At 56.4% G+C, this 19928-nt stretch overlaps 1 protein-coding gene across 3 annotated transcripts in view; it reads left to right on the top strand.

Moving 5' to 3' along the window:
* Positions 1-19539, top strand: part of EDC4 (enhancer of mRNA decapping 4) — a 55464-nt gene extending 35925 nt beyond the window's left edge. For all 3 annotated transcript variants that reach the window (XM_073307245.2, XM_073307246.2, XM_073307248.2), the window contains exons 16-29: positions 403-491; positions 1816-1969; positions 3097-3560; positions 5402-5503; positions 6374-6526; positions 7825-7861; positions 9223-9403; positions 9963-10118; positions 11329-11444; positions 13089-13254; positions 14312-14498; positions 15691-15910; positions 16813-16976; positions 18514-19539. In XM_073307245.2, coding sequence (XP_073163346.2) covers positions 403-491; positions 1816-1969; positions 3097-3560; positions 5402-5503; positions 6374-6526; positions 7825-7861; positions 9223-9403; positions 9963-10118; positions 11329-11444; positions 13089-13254; positions 14312-14498; positions 15691-15910; positions 16813-16976; positions 18514-18706 — 2382 coding nt within the window. In that variant the 3' untranslated portion in view covers positions 18707-19539. The remainder of the gene's footprint in view (positions 1-402; positions 492-1815; positions 1970-3096; positions 3561-5401; positions 5504-6373; positions 6527-7824; positions 7862-9222; positions 9404-9962; positions 10119-11328; positions 11445-13088; positions 13255-14311; positions 14499-15690; positions 15911-16812; positions 16977-18513) is intronic.
* Positions 19540-19928: the final 389 nt, after the last annotated feature.

Consider the following 19928-nt stretch of genomic DNA (forward strand, 5'->3'; position numbering starts at 1 on the left):
GAGTGCTGGGCACCTCCTAGTGGAACAGCTTAGCCCCTTCTCCTCTAGCAGCTGCATGTGTGTGAACGGGAGGGGTGACAGGGCTGAGCCCTGCCGAACTCCACCTGTGAGTGCTCTGCAGCAGGGAAAGCAAGTAGTGTCTTAGAGAGGAAAGGAGCAAACCCCCAGAAGGGCCTTTCCGTCCTATCTGCAGTTGGGTCTCCAAAACCTCATGCCAAGTTCTGTCAAAGGCCGCGAAGGGGCCTGGTCCTTGACTGGTGCCCTAGGCACATCTGGAATCTTGGGAGAGTCTCTGTCACCTTCTGCACGCTCCGTAGTGGGACTGTGGAGGGAGCCAGGAGTTGCTCAGGGAGAGGACTAGCCGCAGAGCCTCCTCAAAGCATAGATCTATGTTTCTGCTAGATTGCCGTGTCGCCGGGAAGCAGTGTCAGTTCCCTGACTGCAGTCACAGCCATGAGCAGCGCTTCTGTCAATGACCCCACTGTGCCCAGGTAAGTGGAGCCAGAGCTCGTGTCCTTCCCAGCCGAGTCAGGCCCCATCTGCAGAGCAGGCTGGCGCTCCAGGGGTTACAAATTGGTTCCAGTTGCAGGCATCTGAGAAAAGAAAAGGAGGACTTGGGGCACCTTAGAGACTAACCAATTTATTTGACCGTAAGCTTTCGTGAGCTACAGCTCATTTCGGCTGTAGCCCACGAAAGTTTATGCTCAAATAAATTGGTTAGTCTCTAAAGTGCCACAAGTACTCCTTTTCTTTTTGCGAATACAGACTAACACAGCTGCTCCTCTGAAACCAGGCATCTGAGAGACACTCTACGGCAGTGCTGAGCGAACCTGCCTCCTTCCCTGTGCCTCAGGAGACCGGGGTGGCGCAGAGGCAGCCTGCTCTGTTTCCGCCACAGAGAGGTTCTCCCATCGCACCACCGCTCGGTTGCTTCCCTTGCTCTTCTGAAGGGGATGTTGCAGTTTGCGACCAGTGAAGGCTGCAGACCCCAAGGACAGAGAGGCATTACTGGGAGGTTGAGGGAAGGGGAATGACGCCAGCTGAGGCACACTTACACTGAACATTAGGCACAGCTTCCTGGTGGTGAAGAGTATAATAGGGTAGAAGCCTCAGTGCTTGGGAGAGGAGGGCAAGGACAAGTCCTGCAGACGTCATGTTCTCCTCCCCCAGAGATGGGCTAGACTAGAGGATCAGACTCATAGAAGATCAGGGTTGGAAGAGACCTCAGGAGGTCATCTAGTCCAACCCCCTCCTCAAAGCAGGACCAGTCTCCAACTAAATCATCCCAGCCAGGGCTTTGTCAAGCTGGGCCTTAAATACCTCTAAGGAAGGAGATTCCACCACCTCCCTAGGGAACCCATTCCAGTGCTTCACCACCCTCCTCGTGAAATAGTGTTTCCTCATATCCAACCTAAACCTTCCCCACTGCAACTTGAGACCATTGCTCCTTGTTCTGTCATCTGCTACCACTGAGAATAGCCGAGCTCCATCCTCTTTGGAACCCCTTTCAGGTAGTTGAAGGCTGCTATCAAATCCCCCCGATCAGGATCTGACCCCCTGATTCTAACAGACTCCGTCTAGCAAGGTTGTGAAGCTCTTCTGTTCAGTTCCTCGTTTAGGAAGAGTGGTCACTCCGAGGGATGGTCTCCCATTGGGTGGGAGGAACCACAGAGCTTGGGGGACACTGGGTCAACTGGGGCCAGGCTCGCTTGCATTGACCAAGCACAGCAGGAATCGCAGTTCCTGAGCTCAGGGGCTCTGTCGGAACCAACCCTACAAAATCTGGTGCTCAGCTCGTTCCATCTCCCTGTACAGGCCATCGGAAGACCTGACTTTGAGCCCAAAGATGCAGCTGGACACCAGCCTCACGCTGAGCAGCAGTAGCAGCAGTCTCCAGACGAGTCCTAGGAACCATTCAGTCCTTATCCCTGGACTCTCTGACAAGCTGACCCCAAAGGCGCCTGTCCCGGTAAGGCTCCCAGCACTGTTGCCACCTTCTGCTTTTGGCACATGGTAACTCTCCCTTTCTTTCCATGATCCTCTGCCAGCTGGAATGCACCAGGGTGCCCATGCTGGCCCATTCGAGTGGCTGGAAGGTGCTGCTTTGCCAGCACATGTTGTCGCAGACTGCCGGTCCGTAAAAGCCGTGGCTTTAAAAATGGGGGCACCTCTAGCACAGGGTCACTTTTCTTATTCCATCATCAGCGACGTTAGGAGCAGTCACCCCCCATGCTAGGAGACCTTGTGGCTGGGTGGAAGGGAGTCAAGGAAGCACCCCAGGGAAAGCTACCAGATGGTCAGAGGACACACAGATTGCTCTGACATTGTACATTTCCTGACCAGGGTATACTGAAATCCGAGCTGAGTCTGCTGCTGCTGCTTGCTTTTTGGACTTGCAACAAGAAGTTCCTCTTTTAAAATGTTTCTGCCCCTGCTTCTGTAGGAAAGATCCAGTGAAGTTGATTGTAGCCAGTAAAGCAAATGGAAAGAGGAATATTTCCTCAAATCTCTTTCAGTTCTGGAGACTTTAGATGTTACTTGTAACAATCAGTATGAAATCTTCAACTGGAAACAGGTGTTTTAAGCTGATGACCCTGCAGCTAGTGCGTCTTGCCTCTTCGGTGAGAGAAACGTGAAATCTTAGACCGGTCCTGCAGGCACTTACGTAGGTGATTCACCTGTGCAATCCCCTGGACTGCTGAGATTGGCGGTGTTATGTGCTGAAGTGTTTGCAAACCCTGACTAAGTGCAGCGTGACCCCGGTCAGTGAATGCTGCTCCCGACAGAGTTAACAGCGCACAGGAAGGACAGAGCTGTCCTACTGGACAGCTGGTTCTGTGCTGGCGGGTAATAGGGGTGCTGGAACAGCAAAGGATCAGAATGCAGTCAGGCCCAGATGTCTGAGGGCCTCCCCCATCTTCCTGGCTCCTGAGCAGCCCTGCCCTGGGGGCATAGCAGTACTAAGGCCAGGATGGGGCCTCTCCGCTCCCTCCCTTGAAGGCTGGTTGGCATGAGGTGCTGATGGTCCTTGAGGTTGCTAGTGTGGTTTGGGTGTCTCTGCATGACAGTGAAAGTTGGCTTGTTTCTGTTGGTCAGGTCACTCCAGCAAACCCCCCTCTGGCTCTGGAGCTGCAGGAAGTGGAGCCCCTTGTGGTAGCCCAGGCCTCACCCACCCGGGAGCGCTCCCCCGATGTCATTTCCTCGGCCTCCACGGCCATGTCCCAGGATATCCCAGAGATCGCCTCTGAGACGCTGCAGCGCAGCTTTGCCGCAGCCCCAGCCGGGCTCCCTGCAGAGGTGCTGGAGCCCAATCACCATGCGGACAGCATGGCCTCAGCTGCGTCGGCCTTGCACTTGCTGTCCCCGAGGAACCGGCACAGCTCCGAGCACAGCCAGCACTCCCTGGACATGGCCCCCGTGGAGGTGGACAGATTGACCACACCCTCGTTACTGGAGACTGCTTTAACTCAGGAAAATGCATCTTCCAACAGCGTCGTGAGCCAGCCGTGGCCAGCAGCCCCCGACATCACCAGGGAAACCAGGAACAGCATAGCAGACAGGTAACCGGCTGGGTGAGCTTTGCTCTGCTTTACTTGGGGGCATTTTTTTAGCCATGTCCAGTCGGCACGTTGGTGGAAAACTGGTGTTTCAGGGCCTCGGCTGTCCCTCCTTTCAGAGCCCCAATAAGCCACTTCTCCTCCCTGCACCCTGGCTTTGTAGGCTCAGCATCACTGTCCCCCACCTCCAGGCCAGCTTTAACATGAATCTCTACTCTGCAACAGGGACTCCAGGATAGCCGCGGGACGTCTGTTTCTCACCTGCTCCGGCTCTAAGGAGCTCAGCACCTTAACCCTTTTTTCTAGTTGCCAGCCCTGCACACTTACCCTGGGTTCTCAAAGTCAGTCTGGGGTCTTTCCATCTTGTGCATGACCAGCAGAATAAAGGTTGTGCAGCCCAAATTCTGCCCGTGGCAACACCTGTGCAGCCCTCTTGGGGGGAACTGAGTGGCACTCGGTAGCCAGTTCTGCTGCCAGTGCATGAGAGTGACGAGTCTCTCACCTGCGACTGGGCTGGCTCTGCAGAGCCAGCAGTAACAGAGATGCCAAACAAACTTAGTCCCTGAAGTGAGTAGCTGTGATTGATTCACATGGCGAAGCAGGTCTGAGGGTATGTCTGCCCAAGCTGGGAAGCACAGAGATGTAGCCTGAGAGAAGGGTTATGCGTAGCCATGTCTTGGAGACAAACTCTTCCAGCCCAAGCAGCTGGGGGTGTTCCCTGCAGGTCTGGAATGCCTGGGCTGGCCAGATCCTACCTCCTCTGGCAGGAGTGGAGCAGAATGTCCTGATTTGTCCCCAGGCCTCTCATAGATTGGGAGGCTGCACGTCCCAGGGCCAGCCCTGCAGCCTCCATCCTTCTGAGCGAGGCCAGCAGCCTGCCCGCACCGCTCCTTAATAGAGCAGAGATGTCCCCTGAGTTACAGGAGACACAGCCATCCTTCCGCCCTAGCAGAGACGTCCCCTGAGTTACAGGGGAGACAGCCATCCTTCCGCCCTAGCAGAGACGTCCCCTGAGTTACAGGGGAGACAGCCATCCTTCCACCCTAGCAGAGACGTCCCCTGAGTTACAGGAGACACAGCCATCCTTCCACCCTAGCAGAGACGTCCCCTGAGTTACAGGAGATACAGCCATCCTTCCACCCTAGCAGCTGAGAGTGCTGCCTTTGCAGCACTTCCTGTCCCCACTGCATGGGGGAGAGGGATTGGGAGCTGCCATTGAACTGTCTGGATGCTCCATGCTGCTTTCATGTCCCACATGTCGACTGTCTGGATCCAGGGTGCAAGTTTAGAAAAGCCTTGCCATGGTGGCTGGTTCCCCTTGGCCTTGTAACTTGCTGCACTCTGCAGGTGTGCCAGTGTCCAGGCAACGACCTCTTGCTCTTACCACTAATGCACAGTGTCTGGGGATCTGAAATACTCCCTGGACAGGTGAAAACACAATGGCTGGGGGACGCGCTGTAACCGTAGTGCACCACCTGCATCTGGAGGAGAGCAGCGTGGAGTTCCTGCCAGCTGCTTCCTGTTCACTGGTGTTTATAAACTGCGCCCGTCCTCCAGCCTAGGAGCTTGTGCAGTCTCTTATCAGCCTCAGACTGGCCTGACATCTACAGACCCGCCCAGGCTCTGAAGGGTGTGTGATCGCACCCAAGCATCTGACCCCCTCCCCTCCCAGACACCCACTATGCCAGGGCCGGGCTGTCAGACCCCACCAGTTCTGTGAACCCCCAGCGGTGTGGGCTCCGAGCCCAGCCTGCTGTCAGCAGGCCCACCCCTGTGCAGGCAGTGGGATGAGCAGATAACCAGGCCGGGAGATGTTTCCATGATGGCGTTTCCCTTTCCCCCAGCCCAAGGGATGACGTTGCAGAGAAGCACAAGAGCTCTTCCTATCATAGGCACAGCTACCATCTGCTGCAGCACGACAGCCAGGATGCCAGCGCAGAGCAAAGGTACCGGCCCACGTGGCCCCGGCATGGACTCTGTTCATGCTGCATCTGTGCCTCTGTCCTTGGCAAGTCTTCATCTGCTTTGCCTCCTGCCCCCCAGCTCTGACATGAGGGAGGCCATGAAACCAGTCCTACCCTGATAGCTTGGGCTGGCTTGCAAGATGCTGTCACCTGGGTCACGCTCTTCAGGGTCAGAGTGCTCGCTGGGTTGCTCGGGGGAACGTGGACCGAGCGTGGCTCGTGTCGCTTGGTCCAGTCATCAGTGCAAACCAACCAATGGGCACCGTTTGGTGGAGCCCAGCCCTTAAGTGTAAAGCGAGGTAGATCGAGTGCCCATGGACACTGCTGTGCTCTCCGAGATCCTGCCCAGTCATGGTCTGCCCTTCACCACCAGGGGCTGCTCCTACATGCCAAATTCTCACTGCCTTCAATGGGAGAGCTGCAGCCAGAGGTGGCAGGGTCAGCCCCCCCCCCCCCCCCCCGCCCCCGTCAGTGGGTAGTTCAGTTACTGCCTGGACGGCCCTCGGTCTCTCCACGCTGTGGTTCTCACTGGGTTACGGCACCTTCAGCCGCTTGGCTTGAGAGGCATGTTGTGCTGGGTCCCCTCCCTAGTCAGCAAATTCCACACTGGGGAGCAGTTAGAGACCTCTGCAGCCCAGCCTAATGCAGAGACTACAGGTCTCATCATGCCATGCTTCATCTTGATCTGAGCAGCCTGGTTCCTTGGGTCAAGGTGGAGCGCTTCATGCTGGGCCCTGCGGACTCCTCTGGATTGACGACCTAGCCGGCTGTAGGGCAGGGTGGCTGAAGCCCCGTCGGGCTGGCTCTCCCCAGTACTGCTAGCAACCTCCTCTCCCTGGTCTTCTTTTGCAGTGACCATGATGATGAAGTTGCAAGTTTGGCTTCTACATCAGGCGGGTTTAGTGCCAAAGCATCTGCACAGAGGCTGCCTGTGAAGGACTGGAAAGCCAAGGTGTCCCCTCGGGCTTCCCCCAAGCTCAAACGGAAGGGCAAGAAAGATGACGGGTACGCTGGGCTTCCAGGGCAGACAGCTGTGGGATTGGCAGCACAGGGTTGCAATCTGAGAAACCCACTAGCAGATAAGCTAGCCTAGTGGTGCCCTAGAGCTGCTGCTGTCTGCGCACGGGGATCTGAGCTTTGTGAGCAGTAACCCGCCAACCCTGGTGAAAGCGCTGCATTGGCCATCTCAGAGGGGCATGGGAGCGGGCTCTGTCCTGCCCTTCCGGGGGGGCTGCAGGGCCAGCACAGGCTTCAGAAGAACTTGTGGGAGGCAGGCTCATTACAGTGAGATGAATGAGAGGGGTACACAGCCTCGTTTCTACTCCTGTGCTGCCCCATGGCAGAGCAATCTGCCCCACTTCGGGGAAGGCTCCTTCAGGATGGTCATTCTCTAAACGTTTTTCAGCACCCAGCATGACAGAGCTCTGATCTGGGTGGCTTCTAGGCCCAATCACAGTGGCCACATGCAGTAACATCTGGCAGCTGCCTGCTGCGTCTGTGTTTGAAACTTGACCGTATGAATGTGCTCTGGCTGAAACTTGATCAGCTGAAGGGTCAGCCCATGAGAAGGTGATCAGGTAGCACAGTCCAATGTGCTAAGTCCTGTGTACAGGAAAATCAGTGCAACCTCTGCAAATGGCTTTGTACTCCTGTGCTTTTCATACGGCTCCAGGGACTGGTTTGGAGCTGTCCTTGTGTATGTCATGATTGCAGACCACGGGCTGGGACTTTAGATTGTTGGTTGCAGGAACAGGAATCTCTGCTGAGAAATGCCATTTGCCTCCCATGTCCCAGTCCTTTTCAGACAACTGAATTGCTGCTGTCGTGCTTGCGGGCCATCCAGGCTGTGAGCCACCAGCACATGCCTCCCTCTTGCCAGGTTTGGATCAACATGGAGTCACGGGTTTGCAGGAGCCAAACTGGTCTCTCCTGCTTAACAAACCAAGTCCATGTTTTCTTTGTTCAGTCCATACTGCAATATATGGCTCCAGACAGTCCTTACACACACTCTTTAAGAACTTCAAAATGTGCACCTGATCTTTTTCTATAAGAAAGAGAGAAAACTGCCATGTTGATGTTTGAGCAGATAACATCAGGGGAGTGACTTCTCTGTCCCCAAATTCAGTCAAGGCTCAACAGCCTAGGCTGTGGTCATGCTGTGTGAACAGCAGGGGAGCCAGTGACCCTCAGGCCAAAGGGCCAGGCCCAGTAGGTGCCCTGTGTCAAATCAGCCCACCTAGAGGAGCCGTGTAAGGGTCCCTTGAGTCTTACTCACTAGTAAGTAACTCTTCTTTTGATTCCAGGGATGTGACCCAGTCCCCAAGATCATGTGATCGCCAGGTTAGTCCCAGTGGGAATCCGACGCTCCATCACCTGCTTGCTTGTTAGCTAGCTCACTGATGACTTAAAGGAAAGCCCATCCCAGCTCCCTCAGCGTCTGTTGCAGAGCTTGGGGCCTGTGCTCTGTGAGCCGGCAGGGCATGCCAGCTGTGCTTTGCTGCTCACTAAGGCCCTGCAGAACTTGCTTAGCTCTGTGGCTTGCAGATGGTCTGAGAGGGGTGCCCAGACTTGATGAGACCAGTGGCTTCCTTTGCAGCTTGCCACATCTGATTCGCATATACGTGGTCCTGCTTTTTCCAATCCAACCTGCCCAGTCACAGCTCTGGTATTTGCTCCTGCGTGAGACCAATAGAAATCACTTTGAGTGCGCCAGCCGTGGGAGAACAAGGCATTCCTAGCCCCATTGGGACAGAGCAGCTCTGGCCTGTTCAAGCTCCTTATCTCTGCTGGTTGTACCTCCATGTCCAATGGAGAGTGTAGCGTGCTGGGACCACGTTTTAGGACTCATTGGGATGCCCTTGGGACACCGAGGGCTCAGCCAGCCTCTAGAGTGGGGTCTGCTGCCTGTAGCACCGGGTTTCAGATGGCTTCCCGCTAGGTTAAAGTCTGGCTCCAGCTGATGCGGGTGAAGCACCTCCGTAGATTCCAAGGTCAGAAGGGACCAATGTGATCATCTAGTCTGACCATCTGGATAATATGGGCCAGAGAACGTCTCCAAAATAACTTCCCCTTCCTCCAGGCATGGAGCTGGCCAGAGCCACTTCCCCTCCTGAGCTAGAGGAAGTGCCATGGTGCTGGCCCTGTGAATGGCAGTGCACCCCCCAAACAATGCATTGCTCCATCGTAAGTGCCCGAGGCCAGCTGTTTAAATCCCGGGGCTTTCCGCTTCTCTGACAGCAGAGACCTATATCCTCTAAGTGTTGTAGGCAGCTGCAGGGATCCAGTGAGAGGGGGCTAGGCTCTGGTTTGCACATGACCTTTGGGGAGCAAAAGATTTGGAGTTAGACAGCCTGGGAAGGTCTGGGCAGGGTTCGCTACCAGTCAGCTCAATCTCTTAGGTCATGGAAGAAACCTGGGACATGGTGTGTTTTGCGGTCTCATCGGTGTGCTCCTGTAAAGCCAAAGTGCTGATCCTATTGGAGATGGGGGGAATTGTGCCACTTGGCTTCCTTGAGGCCTGGGACTGGCCCTGAATCTTATCATGGTTGTGTTGAGCTTTGCTCCTGGGCTTAAGTGGTGGGTGAACTGGCCCTGGGTTTCCCTAGCAGGGGCTCAACCTCTCTGCTGACTTCCGATCTCAGTACAGATGCAGTGGCCAGTGGAGTCAGAGCGTATCATTTGGCTGCCTTGTCTGCAAACAGGTGACTGTCGAGTGCCAGGATGAGCTGATGTCTCTGCTGCGGAGCCAACAGAGGGAGCTCACAGAGCTGAGACAGAACCAGATGGAACTAATGCAGAGACTTACTGACCACCTGGATGCTGTGCAGAGCTCCCTCATGGGTCACATGGAACGAGTGATTGATTCTCAGCAAGAACAAGAGCGTATCCTTCCTGGCAAACCCCTCTCGGGGCCAGCATGCCACAGGGCCGGCCTTCTGGGGTGAGTGGTGCTGCAGGAGAGACATCATAGTTTCCCGTCAGTCGCAGCAGCCATATATCTGTACCATAAAATCACCTTGGAGTTCAGCAGTCACTGCTCAAGGGTGCCAGGGCTGGGATGGGGGGTTGCTGCAGTGCGGGGTTGGGGGGCACCGGAAGAGCTGTGTGGGGTCCCAGCACTCAAATAGCAGGGGATGCTGTGGTGCGGGGTTGATGGTTCTTGTCAGGTGCATGCTAGTGGCCAGCCTGCACTGCACCTGGTTCCGGTTACTGCTCTTGATCCCTCCCGTGGCCTGTTTGCTGGCAGGTGGGGTTATAAGAGCTAACACCACCGTATCCTGGAGTCCCCCATTACCGAAGGCCCAAGCTTGCTCTTCTGGAAGCCGCAGGTGGTGCAGGAGATAGTATGTATCTGGTCAGTGCCCATCACCAGAGGAGAGGAGTGCCGGGATCGGAGGGGGCATCTCCTGGAGGCTGTTGCTCCTTAATGTGTGACCTCCAGAGCGGAGGCTGGACCGAGCTCTGACCGAGGGGCAGCAGCGGAACGGGCAGCTCCAGGAGCACCTGTCCCAGCAGCTGTCGCAGTCCCTCTCCACTGCTGCATGCAATCGCCTGGAGAGGACCATCCGCGAGGAGATGAAGAAGACAGTGCCCCAGTGTAAGTGCTGATGCTGGGTAGTTCATACGGCGTGGGCCTAGCAGGTAGGTGTGAAGCCGCATGCTGCAGGGCGGCGATAGGTGGCGCAGGACTGTGGATGTGGCATGCTTAGCCCTGAGAACCTCCTGGCATCGCAGACCTCTCCGGAGACGGGGATCTGTGATGGGCTCGCAGGAGCTCCTGGGGGAGGGATGTGCTGCTCTGGAAGGGGTCTTGAGCCATGTCTACATGGCGGGTGCTATCAGTGGCATAGCTATGGCACCACAGTATAGACACAAAGTAGAGCGAGGAGGGTTTTTCCATCCCTGTGGGAACTCAGTCTCCCCAAGCGACGGTAGCTAGGCTGACAGAAGCATTTGTCCATCGACCTACCCAGTGGTGGGCAAACTACAGTTCGGGGGCCACAACCGGCCCTCCAGACGTTTTAATCCAGCCCTCAAGCTCCCGCCGGGAAGCAGGGTTCGGGGCTTGCCCCGCTCTGGTGCTCCAGCCGGGAGCAGGGTCGGGGTCTTGCCCCACTCCGCACAGTTCCCGGAAGCAGGGGTGTGTCCCCTCTCCGGCTCCTACGCATAGGGGCAGCCAGAGGGCTCTGCACGCTGCCCCCACTCCAAGTGCTGCCCCCCGCAGCTCCCATTGGCCAGGAATTGCAGCCAATGGGAGCTGCAGGGGCGGCGCCTGCAGACAGAGCAGGGTGCAGAGCCGCTTGGCCGCACCTCCACGTAGGAGCCAGAGGGGGACATGCCGCTGTTTCTGGGAGCTGCTTGAGGTAAGTGCCACCCAGAGTTTGCACCCCTGACTTCCTCCCACGCCTCAACCCCCGTCGAAGCCCCAATCCCACTGCAAACCCCTGAGTCCCAGCCGGGAGCACCCTCCTGCACCCCCAACCCCTCAGCCCCACCCCAGAGCCTGCACCTCGAACTGGAGCCCTCCCACACCCCAACCCCTAATTTTGTGAGCATTCATGACCCGCCATACAATTTCCATACCCAGATATGGCCCTCTGACCAAAAAGTTTGCCCACCCCTGACCTAGCCACATAGGCAGTAGGTTGGCAGAGCTGCGGTGCTCGAGGGTGGATTTTTCACACCCCTGAGAACGATGACCAGGCTCGAGGTGATTCTGGGTGCCATGGCCCCCTCCCACTGCTCGGCAAGGGAAAAGCCAAAGTGCTCGGGTGAACCTGAGTCACCTTTTCCTTTGTCACGCCCAGACATTTCCAAGAGCCTGGACCCTGTCACTGGCCAGCTGAGCAATACGATTGCCGCCAAGCTCACCGCTGTCGAGGGGACATTGAAGGAAAACATCACCAAGCTAGTGAAATCAAAGGTAAGGCCCAGACCAACAACCACCTGGCCATCCTGTGTTCCCCTTCTGGGGTGAGCCACTCACAGCTGACACGTTGCCTGCCCCTCAGCGGGGGCTCAACACAGTTTAGCTGCTAGCATAGGCAGATGAGACCCCTTGTCTGGATTGTTGAGGAGCCAGGCACCAGCTCCCGCCAGTCTCTCATCCGCTTCTTAGGCCTTGCTCTGCCTAGTTTCCCTGTCCAGGAGGGCACTGTGTGTTTGAATGCACGGCCAGCGATCATTCCTGAAAGTGCCTTCACCTCCCCTGGCAGCTGAAACAGGCTCACGCCCAGGCCCAGGCGCCGTGCCTTAGTGTCGGGAACAGCCCCAGTGCAGCCAGCCTGGGTCGGCAAGTCTGCTTCTCCTGCACTTTGCCCCAAAGCCAGTGGGAGCCGTTGGCATGTGCAGGTGACGGGCAACCTGTTTGCTGGCCCTTCCAGCACCAGAGCTGCCTCTTAGCATTAGCAGGGAACAGGAAGCCAGGTGGGAGAAAGGTGTTTGGCACTTTGTGTTGTCGTCTCTCCGTCCCGTCGCTCGGATCTAGCCGGGTGGCAAGTGGTGGTGATGCAGGGCCAGGGGAAGCTGCTCTGTCCCTCATGTTTGGGAGTGTTTTTCCTAGTGGGGTTTTAACTGCATTTTTCCAAGTGGAATCTCCTGTTTCCTACCCGTGTGTTGAATCAGAGCCCCATCCATGTAATTCCTCTCTGCTCACGAGCATTTGCAACCACCTCCAGAGTGTCTGACAAGCACGCGATCCCCCCGTCAGACTAATCACTAATGAAGATGTTAAGCTGGGGACTAACCCCACCTCCTAGGGTCCCCCAAGACTTGGCACAGTGCCATTTTATTCATTAACCCCCCCACACCGCACCACCAAAGTTCACACACTGCCATGATCCTTGGTTTATGGCTATCCAGCCGCTTTCTCTCAGACTGCGTTGGTCTAAGCCAGCAGTTCTCAAACTGTGGGTCAGGACCCCATTTTATTGGGGTCGCCAGGGCCAGTATTAGACTTGCTGGGACCTGGGGCTCAGGCTCCAGGCCCCTCTCCCCCGGGGTCATATAATAATTTTGTTGTCAGAAGGGGTTGCGGTCCAATGAAGTTGAGAATTGCTGGTCTAAGCTGACCTGAGTGAATCCCAGAGTCATAGTTCATGCCACTTGGTGCTTGCGCTCCCTTTGCCCCAAGATGGACAGCAACTTTCCTCCCTCGGTGTTAGTGGGTTTGCCGTTTCCAGGCTCCCTCTGCTTTGTGTGTGGAAGATCACTGCTGTGTTTGCTCTTCTTCACTCCTTCAACTCTGTTCTCACGGCTGCTCGCCAGCTCCCTGCAGCTCCCTGCCTCAGCGAGAGCTAGCAGGTTAAGGGGGAAGAGCCACCCATGGAGCTAAAGTACCAGGAAACCTGGATGTTCCTTCGGGCGCACTCGTTCAGATCCCCCAGCCATCAGATCATAGTGTTAACACTTAGGCTTGGTGGGCTCGTGGCCCAGGGCAAATGGACGGGGGGTTAACTGCTTCTGGCTTGTCCAGGGACTTGCAGATGGGTTGGGGGAGGCGAAGTGCCTCCATCCTAGGTGTGCAGCAGGAAAATGCTAAACGCAGGGTCTCCTGTGTTCTTGGAAGAACCTGACAGATGCCGTTGCGAGGGCAGCGGCGGATGCTCTGCAGGGGCCCATCCAGTCGGCGTACAAGGAAGCGTTCCAGAGCGTTGTGTTGCCAGCGTTTGAGAAGAGCTGCCAGTCCATGTTCCAGCAAATCAACGACACCTTCAAGCAGGGGACGCAGGAATGTGAGTCCTGTTGGAAACCGAGATCTGCCCTCATGTAGTGTGGTTCCTCGTCAGAGAGCTTTACGGAGAATTACTGCTCCTCACGGCCTCTCTATGAGGAAGGGAAGTGTAATCCCTCTTCTACAGATGGGAAAACTGAGGAAGGGGTGAGGGGAGCTTGAAGAGGACATTAAAAGCTCAGATTAGATCTGGGGTGTGCCTGGCTCCCAGTCCTGTAGGCAGACTGCTGGGCCGCATCTCTAGTTCTGCCGGCAAGATAGCCTCACTGTACCAGCCATTTCTCTTGCTCAGCTGCAGGGTAGGACCATCTCCACACTGGACCCTGTCTGTCAGTGGTCAACCTGGGATGCTGCTGGAGGAAGTGAACTCCCCTGGGCACCCCAGGATGGCTGGGGGGACTGTGTAGTGCTGCATAAGGGACTCTCGTCCCTGCCTGTCTGCACCCCCTCAGTGAGCCAAGCCTTGGAGCTTGTTCCCCAGCGTGCTGTCGGGTAACGTACTCCTCTGACCCCAGCTGACGTGCACTGCTGGACTCCAGCCTTTCTGGTTGGTTCTGCACCTTTCCAGCCATTCGCCTAGCGACATGTTCCCCAGGTCAGCAGGGCCCCTCCCTGCCCTTGTGAGCTCTCAAAGGCTGCTGCTCCTTTGCAGAGCTTGCATCCCCATTGCCTTTGATCAGACCATCTTCTGAACCTCAAAATCCATCACGAAATAGCCCCTTTGATCTCTGCAGGCCTCCCCTCTCCTGGCTCCAGCCTAGGAAATGTCCCCAGTGCCTGTCCTGTGGCCTTATTGGTATTGAGCCTCTTTGCCAACAGTGGGCTCTAGTATATGCTCTGCCCCGCCCTGCCCGACGGAACAGCCCAGCAAAGCCCAGCCACTCAGAACCTGTCGGGTTTGCTGTTCTGCCAGGCGCATGGCCCTTTGCTCCTGATGGGGAGGAGGCTGGAGGTCACAGATCACACACAGGGTTTGGTAGCCCCCCCTAGTAGCTGGGCTCTGCTGGGGGATGGTGTGGTGATTGGCAGCGCTCTGAGGGACCGTCTGACTGTTGCAGATATCCAGCAGCTTGAGACTCACATGAAGAACAAGAAGGCGCGAGACCAGGAGGCCCGAGACTCCATGCTGGGCCAGCTCCGGCAGCTGATCAGCACCTTCCAGAGCAGCACAGATCAGCTGGCCTCCACCATCACTAGCAGCGTGCACACCGAAGTGCAGCATCAGCTGCATGTCATTGTGGGCAAGTAAGTCAGGCATTGGGTCTGGGGCTTCTGCTGGATTGGACATGCAGGAGGAATGGGCAGGGACCGGGGGGGGGGGGGCAAAGAGTCCATGGCATGCTGCCCTGTGGGGGTGCAGCATGTGACGTTCTGCTTTTCAGCAGGCGCTTCGGCAGGCTTGTGCGACTCTGCTGCTCTCAAAGGCACAGAATGGGGCCACGCTGGCTTGTGGCTCGCTCTGTAACATGCAGCTGCCTCTTCGTTCTAAATGGAAGCTTGGTCCCTGGCATGCACACGCTGCCACTCGGGCAGAGCCCTGGGCACACCGTGGGGCACGGCAACTCCCTTCCACAAGGACTCTGATTTGACGCTGCTGTTTGCAGCATCTCCCTGATGCGCCATGTCCTCAGCCAGCCTGGGGGAATCCCTCACTCTCCCCCCTGTTCTGCAGCAACGCATGCCTTGACATCTAGGGAACCCCAGCAGTGAAACAAACTTTCAGGTGGGCGAGCTGATCCTCGACTCTCGCTGTCGAGAGACCTGGAGGGCAGCGTCCCTGCGTGTTTCCAGCCAGCACAGCATGTACCTTCCCAGAGAGAAGATTTTCCTGTCCCCCTGGGAAGTCTCCACTGGGTTCCAGGGAATCTCCGCTGGTCTGACATGGCTGCAGCTGGCCAGAGTTTTGCCCTTTATGCCCATTATGAGCTGGGGCCCGTGTCCCGGAAGACAGGTGTCCACATCTCAGAGAGCACCCTCTCCATTGGCACTAACTCTCCCTTATCAAGGGCTTGAGTGGGGACTTGGCTCCCCTGCATCTTTCAGGTGTTCCTTTCAGAGTGCATGGGTCAGTGGGGGAACTAGCCCCGCTGTGTGTGGTGGGACTGCTTGGGCAGGGATCTCTACAACCTGTCACCAGCACCAGACGCATGCAGAAGTTCAAACATCTGCTCGCTAAGGAATGGGGGAGAATGGGGCCCTGCGAATGCCTCTCCTACAGATTCCTAGCCCCGGGCGCCTGTGCAGGGGCTCTGCCGAATTCCAGGTATTTAGTGTCTGTGCCTGGGCACCGAAGCCCTTCATGTTAACCCTTGGGGCTCATGCCAATGTAAACTGTGAGAAGCGCCTATGCTGATAGCTGGAGCCCTGCTTGACCAGCGCGAGAGCAGCGCAATCCCTGGCAGCTCCATCCTGTTCTCACACCTCCCTCTGTTTCTAGCATGCAGGACTCTATTCTGACCCAGGTGCAGAGGGTTATCAAGGGAGAGGTGAGCCTGGCCATGAAGGAGCAGCAAGCGGCCGTCACCTCGAGCATTGTGCAGGCGATGCGCTCCTCAGCAGGCACGCCCATCCCCTCTGCTCACCTGGACTTCCAGTCTCAGCAGACTCACGTCCTGCAGCTGCTGCAGCAGGGCCGCCTCAACCAGGCTTTTCAGCAGGTACGCAGGCTGCCATGTAGGCCTGATCCTCCCAGAGGCGCCAAGATGTGTCCCCTGGCTCTGCCCAGGCGAGGAGATGGCCCCTTGTGCTGCTGTAGCTCCTCAGGAGCTAGGCTTTGCTAAGGCTCCCCCAAGGTGGGCAGCTCTGGCCACTGCAGCATTGTGGAGCTGGTGCTTCCCGTTCTGACAGCAGTGGGGTGGGGCAGGTGAAGGGTTAACTGTGAAAACGTAGAAAGCCTTGTAGTGCCGTGTATTAAAGTAGCTGATGTGCTTGACCCCAGCGTACCAACACCTGTAAGTGCAGGGCACTGTTACTCTGCCACTGAGCCAGCAGGGGGCGCAGAAAGAACAGTAGCGTCTAGGTTCCTCTCCGGGTCCCACGTGTGATCTGAGCACCATCCTACCGTGTGCCAGGCCCCATCGGTCTGGTTTCCCCTGCCCAGCGCTCTGAACAAACGCAGGCCATGCTCGTGGTGTTCCTCTCCGGGTCCCACGTGTGATCTGAGCACCATCCTACCGTGTGCCAGGCCCCATCGGTCTGGTTTCCCCTGCCCAGCGCTCTGAACAAACGCAGGCCATGCTCGTGGTGTTCCTGGGAGCGAAGGGCTAAATGCATGGACGGTGGAGGCAGTGCAGTGAGTGACCTCCCCGCACCACTGGGCTGAAGCCTGCAGACTCAATCTGCTGCTCCAGTCCTGGGGCTCCTAAGTGGAGACAGCTGTCCTTACCACGTGTGGTGCAGCCGAACTCCTTTCAGCTGGTGTGCTGAGTGAGCAGAGATCTCTGGGCAGGAAGGCCTGCTTTCAGCTGTGCCCAAGTATGCAGCAGGGCCTCCTCCCTCCATTGTAGTGCTCCTCAGTCCCCCTCCACCCCACATCTCTAAATACATACGTTTCTCGTAGACTCTCACAGCAGCTGATCTGAACCTGGTCCTATATGTCTGTGAGACGGTGGATCCTCAGCAGGTGTTTGGACAGCACCCATGTCCGCTCTCCCAGCCCGTCCTCCTGTCTCTCATTCAGCAGCTCTCCTCGGATCTGGGCACCCGCACCGAACTGAAACTGAAGTAAGTGTCGGTCCGGAGCGCCGCCCTGCCCCACCCTCTAGCGACAGGAATAGCAGTGTGTCTCTCCAGATTGGTTGTAGACAAGTACCAGGCAATGCTCATTCTGAGGAACAACTCAAACTCCTCCGGCATGTTACTGGCTTCTCCGCTCAGGAGAAGACCAGAGCATCGTCGTGGACAACTCAGTGAGAGGCTCTGCTCAGAGCACAGGCTGAAAAATAACGGCGACCCAACTATAGGGTTTGCTTTAGCTTCCATCACCAGTGTACCTAAGTGCTGAGTTGGGCTGTTTGCTGAGTGTGTGTATATGAAGACGAGAGGCTCTAAGCCAGTGATGTGCCCTCCCCCTGAATCCTGTGCTCAGTTCTGGTCACCCCACGGGAAAGTAGGCTTAGCCACGGTTTGGCAGTCTCTGGGGCAGGGCTCCTGGATTCTGGGGCACTTCAGTGTGACAGCCTGGAGGTTCAGAGAAATGAAAATGTGGAGGTGTCTGTTGAACTGAATCCACTAATGAACAGGACAGCCAGCGCAATTCGCCTGGGATGATTTGATAGTTAATATAACTTTATGCTGCCCCGTGATCTTTAATTTCCATGTGCCGATGGTGCCTGGTGGAAGTTATCAGAGGGAGTGTTGGTAGATAGCAGTTTGGGACTTTGGGTTTTTACTAAAGTGCTCCGCAGTGAAGTCGTTAACACTTTCAGGTAATACTGACATCTTTAGATTTCAGAGTCAACTTCCCACTTAGCCTGAAGCAGTGACTCTCAGGGGTGGGAACTGGCTCACTAGCTGACTCTTAGGCTGCGCAGTGTGAAGGTTTCCCTCACAGCCATGAGGGCAGGAGACGTAGCTCTCTACTAGGACAGCAGAGATCCTGGAGCAGAGAGGATCTGATTCCATGATTGCAGAGCAGCAGGGCACATGGCCTCTGAAATAAAAAAGCTTGAGAAGGGCAACAGAAATGTCTGGAAGCCTGGAAAGGCAAATTCCCCTAGGACTTGATAGAGGGACTTCGAAAGGGGAGATCTGGCCTTTGATTCCCACAACAGTCCTAAGTTGGCTCTATGGGAGGACACAATACATTGCTGTCTGGGTCAAGGTGATTTCCTGCCATACTCTTAGATTTGATGATAGTGCTGCTTCCTGCCTGAGGTTCGGTCTGCTTTCACCCTTCGTTCCCTGTTTGGGGCTTGAGAGCTGCGTAGGTCACATGTTGCCCCAGTGCCAAATAAAGCTCACATTCTGCTTCACGCCGTGAAAACACCACTGAAGAAACTCCTTGTGCTTTATAGATCCGGTACAAAGTGCAGTCCAGGCAGAGTTCTAGCCGGTGAGTCCAAGCGACCAGGCTGCACGTGGCACGCAGGGAGCTGTCTGCCAGCTGCCCCGTGTGCTGAAGCGGGGGCAGCCTTGGACTCCTTGCTAAGAGACAAATCAGGAGCTAGCTACCTGAGCCGGGGCAGGGGAGACAGGAGGTGCCTGCACATTCCCTGGCTGAAGTGGAGTCGTAACTCTGGGCTTTCCTTTCTCCCCTCAGTTACCTGGAGGAGGCGGTGATGCACCTGGACCACAGCGACCCCATCACCCGAGACCACATGGGGTCGGTCATGAACCAGGTGCGGCAGAAGCTCTTCCAGTTCCTGCAGGCGGAATCTCACAACACCCTGAGCAAGCCGGCCCGCCGCCTCATGATCATGCTTCAGGGCTTGGTCACCCCCAGCATGACCTAACGGCGCACGGCTGCCCTGCGGGTTGCTGCCGGGGAGCCCGCCCTGCAGAGCCAGTAGTTACTAACCCCGTGTGGCTTGTGTTAAGAGCTCTTGCCAGGGAAATCTGTCAGCAAATCAGTGTGTGGTGTCTAAGGCAAGCCTGCTCGTCGCTAAGGCTAACGCCAGCTGTGTATAGCCCCAAATAATCACTCCACGCTCACTTGGCTTATTTTCTTAAACAGCCTCTTCTGGGAGCTCTGGGCCTCTCAGCACCCACCCCCATCCATCCCTGAGTCACCACCACCTGGTCACACAGCAGCACGGCCATTCCATTTCTTCCCCCTTTAGTTGGGCGTTTGCTCCCAGGAGTGGAGGAGAGGGGAGCGGGGATGGGGCTGGCCATGCACCCCTCACTCCCGGGAGGGGTCCCAGGCTGCCGTCCAGGAGCCCACAGAATCCTTCTCAGCCAGTTAGGCGGCTGACTCCCCAATGCTGTAGGGCGGGTGGAAGGGGGAAATGGTTTCTGTTAGCCCCTTGGTTCCCACAGTGACACTGGCCGAGCAGCAAGAAGCCTGGCTAGTCCCCCATGCAGGGCAGGTCTGGTGCCAGCAGGGGGCAGTGCGTGCACATCTCCTGCATTGGTTCTGAAGGGCAAGCCAAGCGGGGCTCTGGGGCAGTTTGGTCAGGGAGCATCATGCTGTGAGCCCCTCTGGGCTGTTCTTTCCGTGTGCTGGAGCATGTCCAAGGATCCTTTAAACCCGTTTTTTTTTTTTTCTTTTTATCTAAAATTTGAATCTTTCTTTTTTGAATAACATTAAGAAACGTTCAATAAATGACTTTTGGAAAAAAACAAACTACTAGCGTTGCCTCTGTTCTCGTCCCTTTGCACGGCATCTCGGGACAGCTGCTCCCCTGTTGGGGCGGAGGGACCCTTTAGGAGAGCAGCAGTGAGATTCTTTGGGAGGCCGTGGGATCTCGTGGCTGCAATGCGGGAACAGGGGGTGAGGACTGCTGGGTTCTCTCCCTGAGTCTGCATCCAGCTTGCTGTTCGACTAGCTTTGACCTGCCTGATCAAAGCCACTAGTGTAATGGGGACAAGACCTTGCTCCAAGGAGGCGGCCCATTGATTGCTGTCTGTGAAGTGCCTGATACCAGCTGCGCCACTGTCATTTAGAGCTTTGCTGCTCTGATGCTGACCTGTGCTCAGGAGCAGTGGCTGGGTCCAGGAACACCCTCTGGGGCA

This window comes from Lepidochelys kempii, chromosome 12 (genome assembly GCF_965140285.1).
Source record: "Lepidochelys kempii isolate rLepKem1 chromosome 12, rLepKem1.hap1, whole genome shotgun sequence".
Lineage (NCBI taxonomy): Eukaryota > Metazoa > Chordata > Testudines > Cheloniidae > Lepidochelys > Lepidochelys kempii.